The 25298-nt window shown below is 36.4% G+C and overlaps 1 protein-coding gene across 1 annotated transcript in view; it reads left to right on the top strand.

Moving 5' to 3' along the window:
• ALMS1 (ALMS1 centrosome and basal body associated protein) overlaps positions 1-25298 on the top strand; it is a 213802-nt gene that overhangs the window by 174393 nt on the left and 14111 nt on the right. The window contains exon 17 of the mRNA XM_047744572.1: positions 563-1725. Within this exon, the coding sequence (XP_047600528.1) occupies positions 563-1725 (1163 nt within the window). The remainder of the gene's footprint in view (positions 1-562; positions 1726-25298) is intronic.

Genomic DNA, 25298 nt, shown 5'->3' with positions numbered 1-25298 from the left:
GAGGAAGCAGGCTCCCCGCCGAGCAGAGAGCCCGATGTGGGGCTCGATCCCAGGACCCTGGGATCATGACCTGAGCCGAAGGCAGAGGCTTTAACCCGCTGAGCCACCCAGGCGCCCCAAAGTCTCATATTTCTTAACTGAAAATAAGGTTAACAGTACCTCTCTCTCAGTTTTATCAATAAAGTTGAATTAAAAGGAAAAAGACAGATACAGAGCACATAATACTCTGCGTGTAGCAGGTAGTGAATGCACAGGAGTTGCTGTTATATTCCAGAGAACTAAACTGCCTTCCTAAGGTCACACAGCCAGTCGGTGACAGAATCTAACCTAGAATCCCAGTCTTTTGACTCTTAGTCCCTTGAAGTTTTATTTTATCAGTCTGGCTTATAGGCTTATGGCTAGAATCCTTTGTGGAGGCAGCTAGTTTCCTGAAACTTTATATAAAACTGTTCTTTCCTTAGGTCTTTGTTCTGTATCTAGAGAATTAAGTGTGAATACCATTTCTAAAGGGGATGCAAACATTTTGAAAGTCTTTCAGAATCTTCTCCTTTCTCCTTTTCAGAGTCCAGATGTCATTCAGAGTTTGAAAATACTACCCATTCTGTCTTCAGGTCAGCCAAGTTTTACTTTCATCATCCAGTGCACCTACCAAGTGATCATGATTTTTGCCATGAATCCTTAGGAAGGAGTGTTTTCATGAGACATTCTTGGAAAGATTTCTTTCAGCATCATCCAGACAAACAAAGAGAACACACTCGCCTTCCTTCACCTCACCAAAATGTGGAAAAGACAAAGGCAGATTATACCAGAATAGAGAGCCTCAGTATCAATGTAAACTTGGAAAACGAAGTGATGCATACTGCTAAAAGTCGGGCTAGAGATTATCCAAAAAGTGACAAACTAATTAATGATCAAAAAAAGGGTCATAAGGTCACCCCAGAGCCAACAGCTCAGCACAGTGTGAGTTTGAATGAACTCTGGAACAAGTATCAGGAGCGACAGAGGCAAAAGAAACCTCCTGAGTTCAGTGATAGGAAAGAGCTATCCTTGGTGGAACGACTTGATCGTTTGGCTAAACTTCTTCAGAATCCCATCACGTACTCTCTCCGGACCTCTGAAAGCACACCGGATGATAGCAGAGGAGAACGAGATGTTAAGGAATGGAGTGGTAGACAACAACAGCAGAAAAACAAGCTTCAGAAAAAGAAGCGGTATAAGAGCCTAGAGAAATTCCATAAAACTGCAGGAGAGCTTAAAAAAAGCAAGGTGCTTTCTACTCATCAAGCTGGGAAACCCAATCAGATTAAGATTGAACAAATTAAATTTGATAAGTATATCCTGAGAAAACAGCCAGGTTTTCATTACAGAAACAACACTTCTTCAGATTCTAGGCCCTCAGAGGAGAGTGAGCTGCTCACAGACACCCCCACCAACATTGTTTCCACCACCACTTCTCCGGTGGAATCAGATATGTTGACCCAAACAGATAGAGAGGTGACTCTGCATGAGAGGAGCAGCTCTATTTCCACCATTGACACTGCCCGACTGATCCAAGCTTTTGGCCAAGAAAGAGTTTGTCTGTCACCCAGGCGAATTAAATTATACAGCAGCCTCACCGACCATCAGAGGAGATTCTTTGAGAGGCGGAACAAGAAGAACAAGAAAGCACTGAATACGGCTCATCCCCAAATGACTTCTGAGCACACCAGAAGGAAACACATCCAGGTACATGGCTACAAATTCCATCTGGCAATGTGACTGCCTTTTTCATGGACTCTTTAGTTAAGCTTTGCACACAGGTGAAAAAAAGCCAATTGCCCTTTCCTCACTATAACGTTTCTTACCAGCTGGAAAAGAGTGAGAAAGTGTAGTACAGTGCTATTGTGAGTTGTCATTCTTTTCATCGACACTCAGTTACGAATTAACCCTTTGGATGAAGGGCTTTGCTACTAAATGCTTCAGAATCTGCAAAGTAAATCCCTGACACAGGAGACCGCCAGTGTCGGATGTTCTCCATTCCGACCAATAGTGCCTGGCTTTTTTTTATTTGTTCCTCCCTGTCTTTCAAGAAATTTTGAGGTGCTTTTAAACACATACACAGATACATAACCATATATACACTCACATACATACATAAGTAATACAGTAATGACTTTTTTGAGTAAATGAAGATTTAGAATGGTAGAAAATTAAACTGAAGCCAGGGAGGGGTGAGCTACAACATGATTCTTAAAAATAAATAAATGAAGGGTTGGTAGTGATGGGAAGACAAGTTGAAGCCAGAGAAGAAGTCAGTCAATATACCTATGGATACGGTTGCCAGAAGTAAGCCACAACTTTCACTCTATGTTTTCTCGCATTTGGTGTTGCTAGAATTTTGTGATCAATTACGTAAGTCTGTAATATAAAAACAAACTAAATATTCAAAAGCGTTACAGATATTTCTTAAGACCTAAGAGAAATTTTTCTCATCTGTCCTCGTCAAGAAGGCACCATGGTATATAGAACAATCTTCAACAGCATCCTTACAAGAGATTCGGTAACAACACCCATAAAGTTAATATGACCTTAGGTTAGGGAGTTCGGTCAAGGTACATTTCCAGGGGTCAGCAAGTGCAGACTGTTACTTTAACCCAAGAATAAAATTTAGGGTATCTAGAGCAGTGCTTTCCAAAGAAGGATGCTTGCAGAATGGGTCATTAGAGTATAGAAAGAGAGGTGTTAAAAAAAAAGTTAGATGTATATTTTTCTCAACCTTTAAAAATTTATATTTCTCTATATCTTTTATAATATATGAGTACAGTCATAATTTATAACTTATAAATATCTAATTTGGTAATTTGTGCTCAAAAATACTTTATCCGTAGGACTGCATGATTAAAAAATTTAGAGACTACTTGTCTAGAGGAAAGGAGGCACAAGACATTCAGATAGTTTGCCATAAATATTTCTCATAATTGAGTTTTGGTAGGTATTAAATGATAATGATTTACATTTACATGTGTACATGGTACAATATGACCTTTTTTCTTTAAAGTAGGTGAAGAATTGGGAATGTTACAAGGAAGGCTTTTTGTTCCATTAGAGGAGATAGGGGAAAAAATCGTGGTAGAGGGTTTTTTGTGTGTGGTAAAACACACACTTTACATAAAGCTTACAATTTAACCATTTTAAAGTATACAGTTGAGTGGCACTGAGTTTCACAGTGTTTTACATTAGCACCACGATCTGGTCTGTGTACTCTTTCATCCCTCTAACGGACACTTCATAATCATTAAGCACTCACTCTCTGGTGCCTATTCTGTATATTTCATATAAATGAAATGATAGAGTATGTAACCTTTATGTCAGACTTCTATCACTTTAGCATATTTTTGAGATTCATCCATGTCCTAGCATGTATCAGTACTTTATTGCTTTTTATGGCTGGATAATATTTCATTGCATGTATATACTACATTTTATTTATCCATTCGTCTGTTCATGGACATTGAGGTTGTTTCCATCTTTTGGCTACTGTAAAAGACAGAGCAGATAGGAACATTTGTATGTAAGTTTTTATTTAAACACCTAATTACAGTTCTTTTGGGATATATATTAGGAGTGGAAGTGTTGGGTCATATGGTAATTCTGTGTTTAGCTTATTAATTATCAAACTTTTCTGCAGAGGATACACCATTTTATATTCCCACCAGCAATGTCTGAGGGTTCCAATTTCTCCATATTCACCAGCACTTTTTGTTTACTTACTTTTGTGGCATTTTGTTGCCATGCTATTAAGTATAAAGTGGTATCTCATTCTCGTTATTTTAATTGTGGTTTTGATTTACCTTTCCCTTTCCGAATAGCTAATGACATTAAACATCTTTCTTTGGGCTTGTTGGCCATATATGTGTTCTTTGGAAAAATGTCTGTTCAGGTGTTTGCCCACTTAAGTTGTTTATCTTTTTGTTATTGAATTGCAAGAATTTTTTATATATTCTGGATTGTAGATTCTTTTTTTTTTTTTTTTAAGATTTTATTTATCTGTTTGACAGAGACACAATGAGAGAGGGAACAAAACCAGGGAGAGTCGGAGAGGGAGGAGCAGGCTTTCTTTAGAGCAGGGAGCCTGATGCAGGGCTTGATCCCAGGACCCTGGGATCATGTCCTGAGCTGAAGCCAGACACTTAATGACTGAGCCACCCAGGCACCCCTGGATTGTAGATCCTTATTGGATATGTAATTTGCAAATATTTGCTCCCACTCACTGGGTTATCTTTTCACTTGCTTATTACTGTCCTTTGATGTGTAACAGTTTACCTTTGATGAAGTCCTATTTTTTCTTTTGTTGCTTGTGCTTTTGTTGTTTTATCTAAGAAAGCATTACCAAATCCACAGTCTTGAAGATTTATCTCTATATTTTCTTTCAAGACTTTTATACTTGTTAGCTCTTCCCTTTGCATATTTGATATATATTGGGTTAATTTTTATGTATGATATGACATCATTCTTTTCCACAGGGATATCCAGTTGTCCTAGCACCAGTAGTTAAAAAGACTTTTCTTTCCCCATTGAATGGTCTCGGCACTTTTGTCAAAAATCAATTGACAATAGATTTGAAGGTTTGTTTCTGAGCCCTCAGTTGTATTCCTTTGATCTACGTGCTTATCTGTATTCCAATACTGCAGTATTTTTGATAACTGTATCTTTGTAGTAAGTTTTAAAATTGAGATGCATGAGTTCTCCAATTTTGTTCTTTTTCAAGACTACTTTGGCTATTCAGCTCCCTTGTATTTCCAAATGAATTTCAAAATCAGCTTTTCCATTTCTGCCCAAAGTTCATTGGGATTTTGGTATTAATTGTTTCAAATCTGTAGATTGGTTTAGAGTTTATTCCCATCTTAACATTAAGCTTTCCAGTTTGTGAATACAAAATGCCTGTCAATTTATTTAGGTTTTTAATTTCTTCTAGCAATGTTTTGTAGTTTTCATTGTCCAAGTCTTGCACCTTCATGGTTAAATTTATTCATATTTGATTTTCTTGTTCTCTTTCTTTTTTCTTAATTGTGGTAAAATACATATAACAGAATTTATTATCTTATCCATTTGTAAGTGTGCAGCTTGGTGGTACTAGGTACATTCATATCACTGTGCAATCATTACCATCTTCCAGAACTCTTTCATCTTGCAGAACTGAAACTCTGTACCCACTCAAACAATTCCTCATTCCACCTTATGCTCAACCCCTGGCAACCACCATTCTGTTTTCTGTCTCTATGAATTGGACTACTCTAGGTACTTCATGTAAATGAAATCATATATTATTTGTCTTGTAGGGTGATTTCATTTAGCAAAATATCCTCAAGGCACATCCATTATGTAACATATAACAGGATTATCTTATTTTTGAAGGGTGAATGATATTCCTGTGTATGATATGGCACATTTTGCTTATCCATGCAACTATCTATAGGCAGTTGGGTTACTCCATCTTTTGACTATTGTGAATAATGTTGCTGTGTGTGTAAATGGTGTTTGCAGATATCTGGGTTTGCAAAAATATGGGTGTGCAAATATCTGTTCAAGAGCCTGCTTTTAGTTTAGGGGGTATATAGCCAGAAGTGGAATGGCTGAATCATATGATAATTTTATTTTTAATTATTTGAGGAGCCACCATACTGTTTTCCACAGCAGCTGCACCCATTTTACAGTCCCACCAACAGTGCACAAGGGTTCCAATTTCTCCACATTCTTGCCAACACTTGTTATGTTTTTTTATAGCAACCATCCTAAGGGGTGTGAAGTGGTATGTCATTGAGTTTCGATTTGCAATTCCCTAATGATTGGTGATGTTGAACATCTTAATGTGCTTATTAGCTATTTGGATATCATCTCTGGACAAATATCTATTCTAGTCCTATGCCTGTTTTTTACTCGTTTGTTATTGAGTCGTAGGAGTTCTTTATATATTCTGGATGTTAGCCTCTTCTACCTAATTTGTAATATTCTTTCTTACTCTGTGAATTGCCTTTTCACTCTGTTGATTTTGTCCTTGCATGCACAGGCATTTTTAGTTTAGATGTAATCCAGTTTGTCTATTTTTGCTTTTGGTGCCTGTGCTTTTGGTGTCATATCCAGGAAATCATTGCCAAATGCAATGCCACTAAGGTTTTATTCTGTTTTCTTCTAAGAGTTTTTAATCCATTTTGAGGTAATTTTTTGTATATGGTGCAAAGTAAGGCTCCAACTTATTCTTCTGCATGTGGATATCTAATTGTTTCAGCCCCATTTGTTGAAAAAAGACTTCCCCATTGAATGGTCTTGGCACCCTTATCAAAACTCATTTGACCATATATGTGAAGGTTTATTTCTGGGCTTTCTATTCTGTTGGCCTTTATGTCTTTCTTTATGCCAATACCATGCTGTCTTGGGTTTATTGTATATTGGTAATAAATTTTGAAATCAGAAAGTGTCAGACCTACAACTTTTTCTTCTTTTTCAAGAGTGTTTTGGCTATTCAGAGTCCCTTGAAATTCCATATTAATTTTAGTAAAGTTTTTCTTTTTGATGCTATTTTAACTATAATTGTTTTCTTACATTGTTTACTGCTAATATATAGATACATAATGAATTTTTGCATGTTGGTTTTGTAACTTTACTGAATTCATTTGTTAACTCCTAACAGTTCTCTTGTGGACTCTTTAGGATTTTCTGCATATAAGATCATGTCATCTGTGAATAGAGATAATACTACTTCCTCCTTTCCAATGTGGGTACCCATTATTTATTTTTCTTGCCTAATTGGTCTGGCTAGAACTTCCAGATCAACAGTGTCAAATAAAAGTGGCAAAAGAGGGCATCATAGTCTTGTTCATGATCTTAGAAGAAAAGCATTTAGTCTTTCACCATTGAGAATGATGTTAGCTTTGGGTTTTTATACATGATTTTTATCCTGTTAAGGAAGTTCCCCCTTTTTTTCTTTTTTGTTGAGTAATTTTAACATAAAAGGGTTGTGGTTTTTGCCAGATGCATCAGCGTCTACTGGGATGATCACCTGGGTCTTTTTTTAACTTTTATTCTATTAATATGGTATATATTGATAATCATGTATTGAACCAACCTTGCATTCCTGTGATAAATCCTTAACTGTTCCTTTGTCTTGATATATAATTCTTATCATCTGCTACTAGATTCACTTTGCTCGAGTTTTGAAGAGGATTTTTGCATCTCTATTTCTAAATGATAATTAACCTATAATTTTCTTAAGATACGTTTGTCTGCTGCCTCATAGAATGAGTTAGGACATTGTTCCCTCATCGTCTGTTTTTTGGATGAGTTTGGGAAGATCTAGTGTTAATAATTGATGCTTTCTTTAAATGTTTGGTAGAATTCATTAGTGAAGGCACTAGTCGTGCATTTTTCTTTGGGGGAATGTTTATTGATGATTCAATCTCTTTGTTGTTTAAGTCTACTCAGATTTTGTTTCTTCTTGAGTCATTTTTTGTAGTGTTTGTGTTTCTAAGAATTTATCCATCTCTGTTGTTTTCTAGTCACTATTTTATTTATCTCCACTCTAATCTTTATGATTTACTTCTGCTTCCTTTGGGTTTAGTTTGTTCTTTTTTTCCCAATTCCTTACAGTTTAAAGTTAGATTACTGAGTTGAAATTACCATTTAATGTAAGCAATGAATCACTAAATCCTACACCCAAAACAGATATTACACTGTATGTTAACTGGAATTTAAATAAAAACTTGGAAAAAAGATTATGAAATTATTATTCTTTTTCAGTATAGGTGTTTACCACTATAAATTTCCTCTGAGCACTGCTTTTGTAGATAAGAATTTTTTTCTAAATTCAGCCTTTACTACATTCCAAAGTTTTGGTATGTTTTCATTTTCATTCATCTCAAAGTATTTTCTAATTTCCCTTGTAATTTCTTTTTTGACCATTAATAGTTTGACCATTTAATTACCACACTTTTGTTTTCCAAATTTCTTTCTGTTATTGATTTCTAGTTTCAGTCCACTGTGGTCAAAGAATAAACTTTGTATTATTTCAGTCCTTTTAAATTTATTATGACTTGTTTTATAGCCTAGCATATGGTCTCCTGTGGAGAATTTTCACATGCACTTGAGAGGATTGTGCTGTTGTTGGTTGGAGTGTTGTATATATATCTATTGGGTCTAGTTGGTTTATAGTGTTACTCAAGTCCTCTGTATCCTTACTGGTCTTTTTTTTTTTTTTTAAGATTTTATTTATTTATTTGACTGACAGAGGTCACAAGTAGGCGCAGAGAAAGAGTGGGAAGCAGGCTCCCCGCTGAGCAGAGAACGCGATGCAGGGCTGAATCCCAGAGTCTCAGGATCATGACCTGAGTCAAAGAGGCTTTAACTGACTGAGCCACCCAAGCGCCCCTCCTTACTTCTTTTATCTAGTTTTTCTATCATATTGAAAGTGATGTATTGAAGTCTGCTGCTATTAATGTGGAACTGTTTCTCCACTCAGTTCTGTCCATTTTTGCTTCATGTTTTGAAGTTCTGTTATCAGCTGTGTATGTCCATAATTGTTATATCTTCTTCATGGGTTGACCCTCTTATCAATAAATAATACCCTGCTTTATCTCTTATAATGATTTTTAACTCAAAGTCTCTTTTTTCTGGTATTAATAGAGCCACCCACCTTTCTTTTCATTACTACCATTTGCATGGGATATCTTTTCCATCCTTTTACTTTCAAATACTGTGTCTTTGGATCTAAAATGAGTCTTTTTCAAAATGGAGGGAGATATGGGGGGCAGCAAGGGGATGGCAGTTTGGGTTGTACATCTTTTATGTGATTGGTTGAGGACCCTGTCCTTCTCTGGTGGGTGCTGTGGAGGGGCCAGAGCAGAATGACTTCATTCTATTAGTAACATCTGGTAAAAATGGTATGGCACCAATAACATTCCCAATATAGGCTACCACACCCTGACATTTGCCAGGATAGATAAAGACAAGACAGACTTTGTAATAAAGACACATGGATTTCTTTCTCACCCAGAAGTCCTCTAACTGCATGGGTTCTTGAAGTATTGGCCTGGGATTGTAGGGTATTACCAGAACAACACACATATCTGACAGTTTCTGATGAAAGGAACTACTAGAATAGCAGCAACAACAAATCCTGTTCTTGAGAATATGAGATTGAATCTAATTGAAATGGGCTAAAACATCAGTCGCACTCCATGTCATTTTAAATTACAATTGAGCCTTGAACAGCATGGATATGACCAACATAGGTGTAAAATATCCACTTATATGCAGATTTTTTTCAATATAATTCTATACTGCAAATGTATTTTCTCATTTAATAATAACATTTTTCTTTTCTCTAGCTTTATTATAAGAATACAGTTTATAATATATAATATATATGATATATAAAATATATGTTAATCAACTGTTTATGTTATAAGGCTTCTGGTCAGTAGTAGGCTATTAGTTAATTTGGGTAGAGTCAAAGGTTAGACATGGATTTTCTGCTACCTTCAGGGGTCAGCACCCCTTTTTCCTGTGTTGTTCAAGGGTCAACTGTATAAGAAAACAGCCTCAATGCAGGTGTCTGTATGACCCCATTAAATTGCCTTAGATGTGGAACCTGTGGCTCAGTCAGTTGAATGTCCAACTCTTGATTTCAGCTCAGGTTCTGATCTCAGGGTCATGAGGTCAAGTCCCTGTCTGGCTCTGTGATCAGCAGAGAGTCTGCTTGAGATATTCCCTCTGCTCCTCCCCTCCCAAAACAAATAAATCTTTAAAAATATTTTACCTTAGTTTTTGAAATGAATGAATTAATGAAGTCTTTTTTAGACGACACATAAGTGTATCATGTTTTTTCAAATCCATTTTGCCATCTCTACCTTCTAATTGGAGAGTTTAATCTGTTTACATTTAAAATAATTACTGATAGGAAAGGACTTACTTTGGCAATTTTGCCATTTGTTTATGTCTTATATAAATTTTTTTCTTTTTCAATTCCTTTATTCCTGCCTTCCTTTATATTTAACTGATGTCCTGTAATGAACCATTTTTATCCCTGTCTCATTTCCTTTCCTTTATATTTATTTTCATAGTACTTACCTTGGGAATACAATTAATATCTTACATATATAACATAATATATAACATGAAATGATACCAATCTAGCTTAAATAATATACAAAAACTCCCACTTATGTATCTCTTGGCCTCTCACCCTTTTATTTATTTTTTAAGACTTTGTTATTTTTTAAGATTTGATTTATTTATTTGAGAGAGCATGAGCAGGGGGAGGGGCAGAGGGAGAGGGAGAAGCAGACTCCCCACTGAGTAGGGAGCCCGATGCAGAGCTCAGTCCCAGGACCCCAGGATCTTGACCTGAACCAAAGGCAGATGCTTAACTGAGCCATCTAGGCACCCCTGCCTCTTACCCTTTTAGTTGTTACATTCACAGATTACATCTTTAAACTTTCTGTACCCATTAACATAGATTTATAATTATTTTTTATGCATTTGTCTTTTTTTTTTTTTTGGAGAAAGAGAATGTGCATGTGAGTTGGGGAGGGGCAGAGGGAGAGAGAGAGGGAGAGAGAGAGAATCCCAAGCAGACTCCACACCTAGCATGGAGCCCAAGATGGGGCTCTGTCTCATGACCTGAGCCAATATCAAGAGTTGGACACTTAACCAACTGAGCCACCTAGGTGCCCCTATACATTTGTCTTTAAAATCTTATAGGGAAAGAAAAGGGAGTTACAAACCAGAAGTACAATATTACTGACCTTCATATTTACCTATGTATTTACGTTTGCCAGTGTTATTTCTTCATAGGGCATCATGTGGTTTTATTGCTTCACATGGCTTCACATGTTGCCTCTTGTTCTTTCATTTCAGCCTGAAGGAGTCCCTTTAGCATTTCTTGTAGGGCAAGTGTTCCAGTAATGAATTCTTTCAACTTTTGTTTATCTGGGAATATCTTAATTTCACCTTCATTCTTGAAAGATAGTTTTGCCAGACACAGATTTCTTTTTTCAGATTTTCACACCACTTTAAATGTCATCCTACTGCCTGTTGGCCTCCAGCATTTCTTATGAGAAAGTGACAGTTAAACTTACTGATGATCCCTTCTATGTTATGAGTCTCTTCACTCTTACGGCTTCAGGGTTCTTTCTTTGACTTTTAAGAGTTTGATTATTATGTGTCTTGGTGTGGAGCTTGTCCTACTAGTTCATTGAACTACTTCAGTTTTAGATTCATGTCTTTTATCAAATTTGGGGAGTTTCCTACCATTATTTCTTCAGATACTCTTTTTGACTCTTACTATCTCTCTTCTCCTTTTGACACTCCCACCATCCATGTTATGTAAGCTCCTATGCTATTCTATAAGTCTCTTAGACTCTGTTCATTTTCCTTTATTCTGTTTTTATTCTGTCCCTCAGACTGGATAATTAAATTTATCTTACCCTCAAGTTCATGGATTCATCCGTCTATTCAAATATGCTGTTGAACTACTCTGGTGAATTTTTCATTTCAGTTATTTTACTTTTCAGCTTCATAATTTGTTTGTTTCCTTTTTATTTTTCTATATTGATAATCTGTGTTTGGTAAAACATTCTCCTTGTTTATTTGTCCATGGTTTCCTTTAGCTCTTCAAGCATATTTAGGATATATTTAGTTGATATAAAGTCTTTGTATAGTTTTTAAAAAAAAGTCTCTATAGTAAGTCCAGTGTCTGTGCTTCCTGGTGGGAAGTTTCTGTCATTTTTTTTCCTTGTAAGCGTCCCACACTTGTTTGGATGTCTTGTAATTTTGGGTTGAAAACCTGACATTTTGAATATCATGATGTGGTAACTCTGGATATCAAATTATCCTTCCCACTCCGTAGGGTTTGTTGTTACTGTTTGTTGTGGGTTAAATTTGTTGGTATGTTTAGTGACTTTTCTAAACTATTTTTATACAGATTGTACTTTTGGTCTCTGATGTCTCTATTTCTTTAGCTCATTAGTCAGTTAGTTGTCTGACAGATTGCCTTAAGTGCCTGGAATCAAGAGAAAGCAAAAAAGAAAGAAGGAAAGGGGGTGGGATTTCCCCAGCTTTTTGTAGATTATCTTTGTATTAGGTACTCCAGTGCTTAGATAGGCCATTTATAACTCTGCCTTAGTCAAATTTCCAGCTTGCACTGAACCTATAGATCAGCCAATTGTAAAACCTTATAGTCTTCTTAGGTCTTTTCTGCACATGCATTCCGCCCTGTGCATGCACTTTCTAATTTCCCTGGGGCTCATGGGAGGTTTTCAAAACCCCATTTCCCCAAAATTCTCACTGTTTTTCTCCCTGGCTTTAGTGTGCCTGGTGTTTCAACCAACTTTGATTGATTGATTGATTGATTGATTGATCGCCCTATGCAGTAATGTCTTTTTCACTTAGTTTTCAGTTTTTTCAAGGAAATCCTGTCCTTTAAAATGCCCTAAAAGAGTTCCAAGTTTAGTGAAACAAAGATAGGCCCACTTGTCTCAGTCCTTTAGGGAATACCCAGGCAGGTTCAAAGAAGCAATTCCTTGGGAAAAACAGACTCTGTGATTCCTTTGGAAGCAAGTACCTACACTGTGAATGCAGGCTACTGTCTTTAATGCCATGCCTGGGAAAAGTAAGTTAAAAGCCACAAAGCTCACCTATCTTGTTTAAGTGGCCTTGCTCTTAAGTTTTCACTTAATTGCCATAAAACCTTTGACTATCTTCTAGAATTCTGATGAGGTTGATTTTTTTGACAGTTCTTGCCAGGTTTTTTGGTCCCTGGAGGTCCTTATTCTCCTGATTTTGCTAGCATCCCTCCAAGGTAGTTTTATACCCTTCCCACAAGAGCTACTGTTCCTGTTTCCTGGGTCTGCATGCACTATAATAGACATTTGAATAAACTCTTCTTTTTCCTGGTGGAGTTTATAGGGAAATAGCAAGAAGGTGCAGAGTTCCCCAATTTCTATAGCTCTCAAGGGCTTCACATTCTTGCCAGTGTATACTTGAGCTCCATTTAATCCAGTCTCCATCCTTCTTAATATTGTCCAGTTGTATCTCTTCCAGATGATCTGGTGCTCATGTCTCATGTCTCCCTGCAGGCAACAGTTTCTCCTTAGTAAGATTTTGGGCCAAGGTTGACCTGTGACCTCAACTTTCTGATGGCTTCAAGGAAGTCATGAACTTAAAATTAATACACTTTTGTTGGTGGTGGTAGTAGTGGCGGTGGTGGTGCTGACGGTGGTGGTGGTGTTATAAGAATGGAGGGCTGCTTTATCTGACTGTCTAGATCCCTAAATGGAAAAAATATATGTGTATATATATTAGATTTAAGTTTGTAGTATTTGTATTAGTAGTATTTTCTAGATGTTCTATAATTATAGCTTTGGATTTCCTGTTTGACCCAAAAAGAAAGTTTAGGGAATAATTATTTTTAATTAAAATTCTTAAAGTTGGCTTTATTGTCACTACATATGAACTTATAGTTTTAAAGTATTGTGATCAGAGATTGTACTCGGTTCTATTTCTGTTTTAAGCATATTATAGAGATCTTCTTTGTGGCTTAATGTATGAACAACTACTTGAGGGGTATTGTAAAAGAGGTGGAGTCTCCATATAGAGTATGACATTCCAGTTATATCCAGTAATTCACCTTTATTAATTATATTTTTCCCAAATACTGGTTTCTTTGGTCTGTTAAGGACTTTAAAGAGTGTACTTAGGGTACGTGGCTGGCTCAGTCAGCAGAGCATACGACTCTTGACCTTGGGAGTTCAAGCCCCACATTGGATGTAGAGCTTACATTAAAAAAAAAAAAAAAAAAAAAAAAAAAAAAAAAAGCTGCAGTGTTGTCATGCACAAGAGTTGGATAGACGCACAAGCTTAAAATATTGATGGTAAATAAATGGGAGTTGGCAAAAAAAGTTTTTTTTTTAAGTGATTATCATATGGTTTCACTTATTTGTGGAGCATTAGGAATAACACCGAGGACATGGGGAGATGGAGAGGAGAAGGGACTTGGGGGAAATTGGAGGGGGAGACAAACCATGAGAGACTCCACAGTCTCTCTGAGAAAACTGAGTGTTTTGGAGGGGAAGGGGGTGGTAGGTTGGGTGAGCCTGATGGTGGGTATTGTGGAGGGCATGTATTGCATGGAGCACTGGGTGTGGTTCATAAACAATGAATTCTGGAACACTGTGATAGCATTTAAAAGGTATTGTTTTGGTGGGTAAAAAAAAAAGTATATTTGAAGGTCGATTTGTCTTCATGGTAATTAACGGTTTATATGTATATGTTTATGTCTGGCACATAAACATTCGTGATACTTTTTTATTCACTGTGAATTATACCATAAATCATACAAAGTAAGTTTTATTTTCCATTTTTAATGTTTTACCTTTGATTCCACTTCAGTACAATTTTTAAGACTTTACATTTGCCCAGTTGCTCTTTGCCTGTCCTTCTACCTTTAGCCTTTCTGGGTCACTTTGCTCAAGTCTAAGTAGCATCTAGTTAAATTTAACTTTTTTCCCCAACAAATTTGAGCATTCTTCTTTTGGGGTAAATTTATTCTACTTAACTGTGAGGTTATAACATATGTTTGGGTTAAATTTTTTATCCTTATTTTTTTCCTGTTCTGATATGTTTATTATGCAAAATTCCATTTCAGACCAAGGCAAGTGAACTTTTTAATGTGGTTAAAAAAAAAAGTGACAAAAAAGTTACCATCTTAACCATTTTTTAAAATGTAAAATTCAGTAGTATTAGGTATATTAACATTGTCATGAAACAGATCTCCAGAATTTTTTCATATTGTAATAAGGAAAATCTGTACCCATTAAATAACAACTCTCCCTTTCCCCTGCCCTGAGCCCCTGGTTCTACTTGATTAGATAACTTCATATAAGTGGAATCACAGAGTATTTGTCTTTTAGTAACAGGCTTACTTTACTTAGCATAATGTCTTCAAGGTTCATATATGTTGTACCATGTGACAGGATTTTTTTTTTTATATTTTTATTCATTTATTTAACAGAGAGGGAACACAAGCAGGGGGAGTGGGAGAGGGAGAAGCAGGCTTCGCCCTGATGCCGGGCTCAATCCCAGGACCCTGGGATCATGACCTGAGCCGAAGGCAGACACCCAATGACCGAGCCACCCAGGTGCCCCAGGATTTTCTTACCTTTTAAGGCTGAATAATATTCCATTGTATGTATATACCACATTTTGTTTATCCATTCATCCCTCAGTGGACATTTGGGTTGCTTCTACCTCTCAGATATTGTGAATAATGCTGCTGTGAACATGGTTATGCAAATATGTCTTCAAGACCTTGCTTTCAATTCTTTTTTTTATTAATTATTTTTATTAATATATAATGTATTATCTGCCCCAGGGGTCAGTTCTTAAGGACATGTATCTGCAGGTGGAATGGTTGGATCATATGGTAATTCTATTTTTAATGTTTTGAGGACCCACCATACTTTTCCACAGCAGCTGCACCATTTTATAGTCCATCCAAACAGTTCACAAGAGTTTCGGTTTCTCCATATCCTTGCCAAAACTTATCTCCTGGTTGTTGTTGCTGTTGCTGTTCTTGTTGTCGTTGTTGCTGTTCTATAGTACCCATCTTAGTGGGTATGCAGTGGTATTTCACTGTGGTTTTGATTTGCGTTTCTGGTGATTGGTAATGTTGGACATCTTTTCATGTGCTTGTTGACCATTTGTTCATCATTATTGGAGAAATGTCTATTCAAGTCCTTTGCCCATTCTTGAATCAGGTTACTTATTTTTTGGCCATTGAGTTGTAGTTCTTTATATATTCTGGTTATTAACCCCTTATCAGATAGATAATTTTTAAGTTTTTCTCCCTTTTTACCTTATTGATTGTGTCCTTTGATGCACAGATATATTTAATACTGATACAATCCCTGTAGTCTGTTTTTACTTTTGTTGCCTATAATTTTGGCTGACATATCCAAGAAATCATTACCAAGTCCAGCACCATGAAACTTTTCCCCTGTGTGTTCTTTTTATGAGTTTTATGGTTTTAGGTCTTATGTTTAGGTCTTTAATCCATTTTGAGTTAATTTTTCTAGATGGTGTAAAGTAAGGTTCAACTTCATTCTTGCAAATGATATCTAGTTTTCCCCACACCGTTTGTTGAAGAGAAATTTCCCCTTTGAGTCGTCTTGGCATCAAGAGTCAAAGATCCTTTGGGGCGCCTGGGTGGCTCAGTGGGTTAAGCCGCTGCCTTCGGCTCAGGTCATGATCTCAGGGTCCTGGGATCGAGTCCCACATCGGGTTCTCTGCTCAGCGGAGATCCTGCTTCCCTCTCTCTCTCTCTGCCTGCCTCTCCATCTACTTGTGATCTCTCTCTGTCAAATAAATAAATAAAATCTTAAAAAAAAAAAAAAGAGTCAAAGATCCTTTGACGATAGATCATTTGACCATATACATGAGGATTTCTTTCTAGTCTATTCTAGTCCATTGAAGTCCATTGTTACATTACATTACATTAAATTACATTACTAACTGTTACATTACTGTACTGTACTGTACTGTAATATGTAATAGCTTAGAAAGAAATCCTCGGTACTGTTATATTACTGTACCATACTGTACTGTACTGTAATATGTTTTGAATTCAAGAACTGTGAGTCCTTTAGCTTTGTTCTTTCTCAAAGTTGTTTTGGTTCTTTAGGGTATTTTATCATTTTTAATGATTTCCTACTGTTTCCAGTCTTCTTTTGTTCATTGCTATATGATTTTGAGTTGAATTTTTTTTTTCATTAGTTTCAGAGGTAGAATTTAGTGGTTCATCAGTTGCATATAACACCCAGGGCTCATTACATCAAGTGCCCTCCTTCCTGCCCATCACCCAGTTACCCCTTCTCCCTATCCACCTTCCCTCCAGCAACCCTCAGTTTCCTAGAGTTCAGTGTCTATTGAATTGTTTTTCTGATAACTTATAGCAGCCAGGTAATCTCATTAAATACTGTGTTTAAACCACTTAACAGTATCTACTTATTCCATCATATGAAAAATTAAGAAACTGGTTGTACTTCTCCTACTTCTTCCCACCCACTAACACACACACAGTACTTCCCCCACAACCTACCAATATTATATTTTGTAAATTTTGTCTTCGTTCATTATTGTAATATTACTAATACGTTGACTACCTTTATTTTCAAGGATTATAACATATCACTTCCATATTGTAAGCAAAATCACCATTTTATATTATGTTCTAAAATACAGGGCCAGTATTTACCAAGAGCCTTTCATGTAACTATTTTTTAATGAGTCTGTTAATTTAAATAATTCTGTTTAGATTATTTTATTTTTTTTAAGATTTTATTTATTTATTTGACAGAGAGATCACAAGGAGGCAGAGAGGCAGGCGAAGAGAGAGGAAGGGAAGCAGGCTCCCTGCTGAGCACAGACCCCCGAAACGGGGCACGATCCCAGGACCCTGAGATCATGACCTGAGCCAAAGGCAGAGGCCCAACCCACTGAGCCACCCAGGCACCCTAGTTAGATTATTTTAAACAGTTGTTCAGGAATAAGCATTTCTTTAGTTCTTACAATTTGAGACTATCTTTCTCTTATCTTTATGTAAGAACAACAACTTCATTGGATGTAAGACTTTTGGATAATAATCCTTAATTCAGAATTCTGTCCATTCTCTCCTCTTTTCTGGGCACAAGCATTTAATGTTTCTGTATCAGAGGCAACCCTGATATATTTTTCCCTGTGGTGTCCTGGATTTTCATTCCTGTCTCAGTATTGGTCAATCTCTATTAATTTTTTAAATAAAATTCACTTGCTGTGCATTAAATATATAATTCAGTGCTTTTTAGTATTTTCTTTGAAGACTACACAACCATCACCACTAAATCCAGAACATACTTGTCGCACCAAAAAGAAACCCTATGTCCATTAATGGTCATTTCTCAGCCCCTCCTACTTCTCCCCACTCTGCAGCCATTAATCTACTCTCTCTATCTGTGGATTTTCCTTTTCAGTACATTTCATAAAAATGATTCATGCGATATGTGGCCTTTTGTGTCTGGTTTCTTTCACTAAACGTATTTTCAAGTTTCATCCATTTCATTGCATGAGTCAATACTCATTGCTTCTTAGAGGTGAATAATATTACATATACAACATTTTGTTTATTCGTGAGTTGATGGACATTTGGATTGTTTCTGGTTTTTTTTACCATTATGAAAAATGTTGCTATAAGCATTAATATACAAGTTTTAAGATTTTATTTATTTGAGAGAGAGAAAGCGCACAAGGAGGAGGAGGGGCAGAGGGAGAAGCAGGCTCCCTGCTAATAAGCAGGGAGCCCAATGCAGGGCTTAATCCCAGGACCCTCGGATCTTGACTTGAGCGGAGGGCAGATGCCTAATCAACTGAGCCACCCAGGTGCCCCAATATACAAGTTTTTGTGTGGACATTTTTTTTTCAATGTTCTTAGATATATACTTAGTAATAGAATTGTTGGACAATATGGTAGCTCCCTGTTTAATCTTTTGAGTGACTACACCATTTTACATTCCCACCAGGATCACATTCCAGTTTCTCTACATCCTGGTCAACACTTGTTATTGTCTGTCTTTTGATTATAACCATCCTAACGACTATGAAATGGTATCCCATTGGGGTTTTAATTTGCATTTCCATAATGACTTGATTTTTGAACATCTTTTCTTATACTTACTGGCCTCTTTATATCTTTTTTAGAGAAATGTCTATTCAGATCTTTAAAAAAGGACTATTTGGGTTTTAAAATTGGGTTATTTGTGTTTTATTACTGTGTTATATTTCTTTATTCTTTTTAAAGTTTTTTTTAAAGATTTATTTGTCACAGAGAGAGGGAGAAGACAAGCAGGGGGAGCAGCAGGCAGAAGGAGAAGCAGATTTCCCACTGAGCAAAGAGCCCAACGCAGGACTGGATCCCAGGACTTTGGGAACACTACTTGGGCCAAGGGCAGACGTTCCAGGCATCCCACCTTTTTTTAAGTTTTTATTTTTTTTTTCAGTTAACCTACAGTGTAATATTAGTTTTAGGTATACAATATAGTGATTCAGTACTTCTGTACTTCACCCAGTGCTTATCACAGCAAGTTCCCTCCTTAATCCCCATCACCCATTTAACCCATCCCCCCAGCTGCCTCCCTCTGGTAACCATCAGTTTGTTCTCTGTAGTTTCTGTATAGTTTTACAGTCTGTTCCTTGGTGTACCTCTCTTTTTCCCCCCCCTTTGCTCATGTGTTTTGTTTCTTAAATTCCACATGTGAATAGTATTTGTCTCTCTCTGACTGACTTATTTCACTTAGCATAATACTCTCCCACTCCACTCATGTCATTGTAAATGGCAAAGTTTCGATCTTTTTCATGGTTGAGTAATATTCTGTTATACACACACATTCTTTATCCATTCTTCAGTCAGGGGACACTTGGGCTATTTCCATAATTTGGCTATTGTTGATAATGCTGGTATAAACATCGAGGTGCATGTATTCTCTTGAATTTGTGTTTTTATATTTTAGGGGGTAAATACCCAGTAGTGCAATTACTGGATCTTAGGGTAGTTCTTTTTTAACTTTTTTAACTTTGAGAAGCCTCCATACTGTTTTCAACAGTGGCTGCGTCAGTTTGTATTCCCACCAACAGTGCAAGAGGGTTCCTCTTTCTCTGCATCTTCACCACCTATTGTTTCTTGCGTTGTTTTTAGCCACTCTGACACATGTGGGGTGATCTCTTTGTAGCTTTGATTTGCATTTCCCTAATGATCAGAGGTGTTGCAAATGGCAGCGTGGGTCTTTTCATGTGTCTGTGGGCTATCCATAACTCTTCTTGGGAAATGTGTCTATTTATGTTTCTGCTTTGCATTTTAGGAGACTTTTTCAATCTAATCTACCCCACTGGCTAAGTTTTCTTTCTTTCTTTCTTTTTTTTTTTTTTTTTTAATAAAATGTCTGTCTTCTATTGCAGTGGTATAATGCTATTATTTTTGTCCTGAGGTTTTGTTTTTTTTTTTTTTTTTTTTTTTTTTTTTGTGACTGCTCTTGGTTCTCCCAACACAGAGATATACTTACGAATTTTTTTGACAAGTTGTGTTAATTTTGTCAACTGCCTTTTAATCTTATATTGCCTTAGTTTATCTTGGATCTATTTTATTAGGTCTATGATCTTTTTAATTTTCTCTAGAGTGAGAGTACAAATTATTTATTGGCTGAAATGGGTAAACCTTCTTGCAAAATAAATTATCTTTTTTTTCTCCTTCCTCCTGCTTTAATGCTAGAAAATATTTACATATCTTTGTCTTTGTTTTCAGATTGCTTGTCTTTGTCTCTGAACAATTGTGTGGAAACCATTTATTTGCCCACAAAGAATGTGGTTGAATTCTCGATACTGTTTTACCTGTTTGTAAAATACTGCTTTGAATCCTCTTCCCAGGATATGAAATGGAATGCTAATTGTGTATTTCTTATATTTCTTTTGCCCCTCAAATTTGGGGAAAGTCAGGGAGATCGATAGATAATTATCTAGGACTCTGCCCAGCTACAGCAGGTGACATTTTCTTTGCCATTGTTAGGAAAGTCAGAAACGGTGGACCACCTTACCAAGTGTGGAAATAAAGTATTTAATTCTATGGGATATGCCCTTGGAGTTTTGTTATTGTACTATTTTAGGGTCAGCTGGTGACTGTTTTCATGGCATTGTCCTGTAGGCAGTGATATGGCTAGGGCCTTATTTTTTTCTAGCAAGTGTTAGTAATGCAACTAAGGTATTTATACTGAAGAGATTATTTCCCAGATCTTTTTCTGACTTCTTGGCCAAAAGAGGGTATATAGTAAGTCATTCTGGCTATGGCAGAAGGTGCTATTTTTTTCACTAAGACATATCTCCAGTTGGAATATTTTTCTTCTGAGCCACTTGTTGCCTCAGTCCTTCTCTGAGGTATCAGTATAGCATTTTTAATTTAATTGATTCTCCTCTTACCCTTCTTCATGATCCTTGGTGTTGGAAGAGCTTTGTGATGGCTCCTTAAATTTGGTCTTTTTCTCCAGTGTTTCTGGAATTTTGTGGTATCAGTTGAGGGTTTTCCCTAGCTTCTGAATATTCTTTTCACTTTTTGTATCTTTCAGTTATGGAAGAAGAGGTTCATTAAGAGTATCTCTGTGCTGCCATATTTTCTAAAATCCATTCAGCTCTTTTCTCAGTGTTTTCTCTTTCTCTCTCATATTCAGTTTCTTCCTTTTCTATAGATTCCTTCCTCTCAACTAGAACCATGCTTATGTCTTTCCTCATCACAGAGTGTGGAGGACTTGCCTATCAGGCAATGTAGAGAGAAATAATAATCAAAAAATGAAATCATACCATATATATTGTTTTGAAGCTCTATGCTTAATATATCATAGACATCTTTTTATTTATTTTAATTATTTTATTTTAATAAATACAGATATGTAGTCATTTTTAATGGCTTTATGGGTTTTCATTATATAGGTATAATATTTATCTCATTAGTTCCCTAATGGCAGGTATTTAATTTGTTTAGAATTTTTTAAAAGATTTTATGTATTTATGTGAGAGAGCAGGAGCAGAGGGAATAGGCAGGGGGAGAAGCAGGCTCCCTGCTGATTAGGGAACCCAATGCAGGACTCAGTCCCAGGACCCTGGGATCATAACCTGAGCCCAAGGCAGCCACTTAACTGACTGAGCCACCCAGGTGCCCTTTTTGAATTTTTATCATAATCTGCACTTTGATGAGTAATCTTGTTATATCTTTATGAATTTTTCTGTTTCCTCTAGATACACTTCTAAACATGGAATTTCTGGGAATTAAAAGTGTTTAATCCACACTGATAAGGTGTTCTCCTTAAATGTTGAATTATTATTTGTTCACCAGTAATGAAAAATTATAACTTGGTCAATACCTTCTGGTAGTATTCTTGTTAATATTTGCCCCAAATAAGCCGTAAATATGGTGTTTATTCTTGTTCATACTTCTTTAACCACACCTGCTGAGTTTTTATTGTCTTTTTATGTTTACTGACCATTTATATTTATTCTTTTATGAGCTGCCTGTCTCATCTTTAACCCATGTTTCCTTAGATATGCTAATGCTTTTTTTTCCCCTAAACCTGTACACCCAGGACATTTCTTAACTCTTTGTACATATGAGGGTTTAAGAGCCAATATAAGTGGATAACAGCAGGTGCCTGCTCATCCCGTTCCCTTTCCTTTGATGACACATCCCCCTTCTGTGCCTCTCTCCCCTGTGTCTGTGCTGTCTCTCCTCAGTCTGTGCAGTTCCCGTTTCCCTCTCTCTACTGTATCTTTCCACTCTGTCCGCTCCTCTCTTGTTTCTTTCTGTCTCTGTGCACCTGCTTTTCGGACACTTGTGCTCTCCTCCTCCCGCTCCCATACTGTCTCTGCTGTGTTTCTTTTGCTTGTCTGGTTATTCCCCTCTTCTGCCCTTTCTGTCACGTCCCTGCTATATTTGTCTCTGGGGACACACGCCCTCCTTCTCCCCCTCTCTCCTCTCTTTCTTTCTCCCTCCTTTCCCTGTTTTTATTTTTCTCAGTATCTGGTTGTGTGCTAGTCCAAGAAGAGTAGTAGTTTACTACTGTCCGTACAAAAAAAGAATAGTCAAATTGATCATTTTTTATTGAGAAACAGCTGAAGATGAATTATTTCAGGTTTTGACCTCTCATTATCTTCAATTGCCCATGTTTCCAGCAGCTGGGCAGATGAACTACACAAAACTACCAAACAAAGAGGCCTCCACGAGAGAATAAAATGAGAGCTTTAGTGATAGTTAGTAAATGTTTACCAGTGAGTCTTAGATTTTTATAAAACAAGCTGATTTCATATCAGTCCTTATACTCACACTCCAATATGGAAGGAAACAACAGTCAAAAGCAGTATCTTGGAACCCAAGAGATAAATGCCATTAAATGCTAAGAGATAAAAAGCAAGATGTAAAGCCATATATGTTATATATGCATCTATGTATATGACTGGAACAAATATTAACAAATCATCTTAAAATTATGGGTTCATAATTCTTTTCCTTTATAATGTGTCTTTTGATTTTTTTACAAGAAGCATGCATTTTCTAATAAGATACCACAAAAGTTGTTTTTGTTTGACATTAATAAAAAAGTGAGGTAAGCCAGGCTGATCAAACACAGAATGTTAGTTATGAGCTGGAAAAGGGGATTCTCAAGCTTCACATTGTGTTCTACCTTCTGCCTAAAATAACTTTATATCCCCAATCTAGTCATAATAAATCCTTCTAGAAGCAGAGTGAAAGAATAGGGGTAGAAAGGTATTACACACAGTTTCTATGCTAAGATAAAGTTAAAAAAAAAAATTTAACTTTGGGTGCTGAGGATTGAGTTAAATGTGCTCCTAGGTTCATGGCCTCTCTTGAAAATTTTATCCCCATATTACATCCTCATTTCTAGTTTTCCATAGGCAACTGGTCTTGTTATGCAAATACCTTTGGGCTTACAAGAAATCTTATAAAATTTATATTCTGTATGTATTCTGTATGTGTGTTTTCAATTTATATTAAAGGTATAACAGTTTTTTTTAATTTTCAGTAAGCATTGTGCTTTTAACATCTATCTACCTTGCTAGACATATATATAGAACCAGGTTTCTGATCGTCACATAATATTCCATTGAGTGCATCTACCAGTTCACCAACATACTGTCCCTATATGACAGCAACACAAGTTGCTATCAGCACCTGTCACCACAAACAGTGGGAGTGTACACCCTTGTCCATACCCCTCATTAGATCTGTGTGAAACTGTCTTTGGCATATATACCCAGAAGTGGAATTCTTAGATCATAAGCTATATAAGTTTCCCACGTTTGTACCAAACCGCTTTCTAGTCCCTTTCCTAACCACAATGCATGCAAATTCCTACATTTCCACTTTCTGCCAGTAATTTCTAGTTGGCCAGAAGATTAGAAATACAAATTTCTATACCAAGGGTTGGTTGGTTGGTTGGTTGGTTGGTTGGTTGATTTTCGAGAGAGAGAGAGCATGTGCATGTGTGCACAAATGGGGGAAATAGGGTGCAGATAGAAAGGGAGAGAGAATCTTAAGCAGGCTCCAATGCCTAGTGCAGAGCTCCACGTAGAGCTTATCTCACAACCCTTAGATGACCTGAACCAAAATCAAGAGTCAGACACTTGGGACGCCTGGGTGGCTCAGTTGGTTGGACCACTGCCTTCGGCTCAGGTCATGATCCCGGAGTCCCGGGATCGAGTCCCGCATCGGGCTCCCGGCTCCACGGGGAGTCTGCTTCTCTCTCTGACCTTCTCCTTGCTCATGCTCTCTCTCACTGTCTCTCTCTCAAATAAATAAATTAAAAAAAAAATCTTAAAAAAAAAAAAAAAAGAGACACTTAACATACTGTGCCAGGGCACCCCCTTTTATTTTCATTTTTAGTTAAATGTTACTTGTCTTGAGAATCTGTTTACACTATCCCCACTGTAATGTCAAAAGGAGGGAAAAGCCTGAGACTTTTAAAATTACTGTTGTGCTTTCAACCAGAATGCATTCATTTTCCATTCATCCAGATGCAGTAAAAATAGAGAATGTGAAAAGTGCAAGAATAAGCTACTTTAATTGATTTTTTTCAGATTTTAACTTGTACAGACAAAAGTAATGGAAGATTTTGCTAGCAATATTAAGATTGATTTAAAATATCTACATAAAACTTTATTCCAAAAATACAGCACTAGTTCCAGATGCCCATGGAATATTTACAAAAATTAATTGTACTTAGGCAAAATGTCAACAGATCCCCAAAGTAAAAGATTTATAACTAGGCTTGTATTTTCTAACCACAATACAATAAAGTTGGAATTTAATAGCTATAATTTTTTTTCTTAAAGAAGATAAAAATTTTTAAAAACCTCATTCTAAACCTTTTTGTTACAGAAGGAATAAAAATGGAAAATACAATTTTTTTTTCATTAAAGACAGAAAAGGCACAAATCCAAAAGTTATGGGGTGTGACTAAATCTATATTTAGAGGGAAATGGTATATTTGAACAAGTTCAATAAGGTAATACATAATTGAAGTAAGTCTTCTAATCTGAAAGAAGATTAACAAAAAATTTTCTAAGGACCTATTATGCAGGCATAATGCCTTTTTAATGTTCTGAGAAGGGCTTTTCATAGTTCTTACCTACCAGACTTGCAGAAAAAAATATCCAGTTCTGATTCTTTAAAGGTGAATAAC

Source organism: Lutra lutra, chromosome 9 (genome assembly GCF_902655055.1).
Source record: "Lutra lutra chromosome 9, mLutLut1.2, whole genome shotgun sequence".
Classification (NCBI taxonomy): domain Eukaryota; kingdom Metazoa; phylum Chordata; class Mammalia; order Carnivora; family Mustelidae; genus Lutra; species Lutra lutra.
This window is presented reverse-complemented; position numbering and strand designations above follow the sequence as displayed.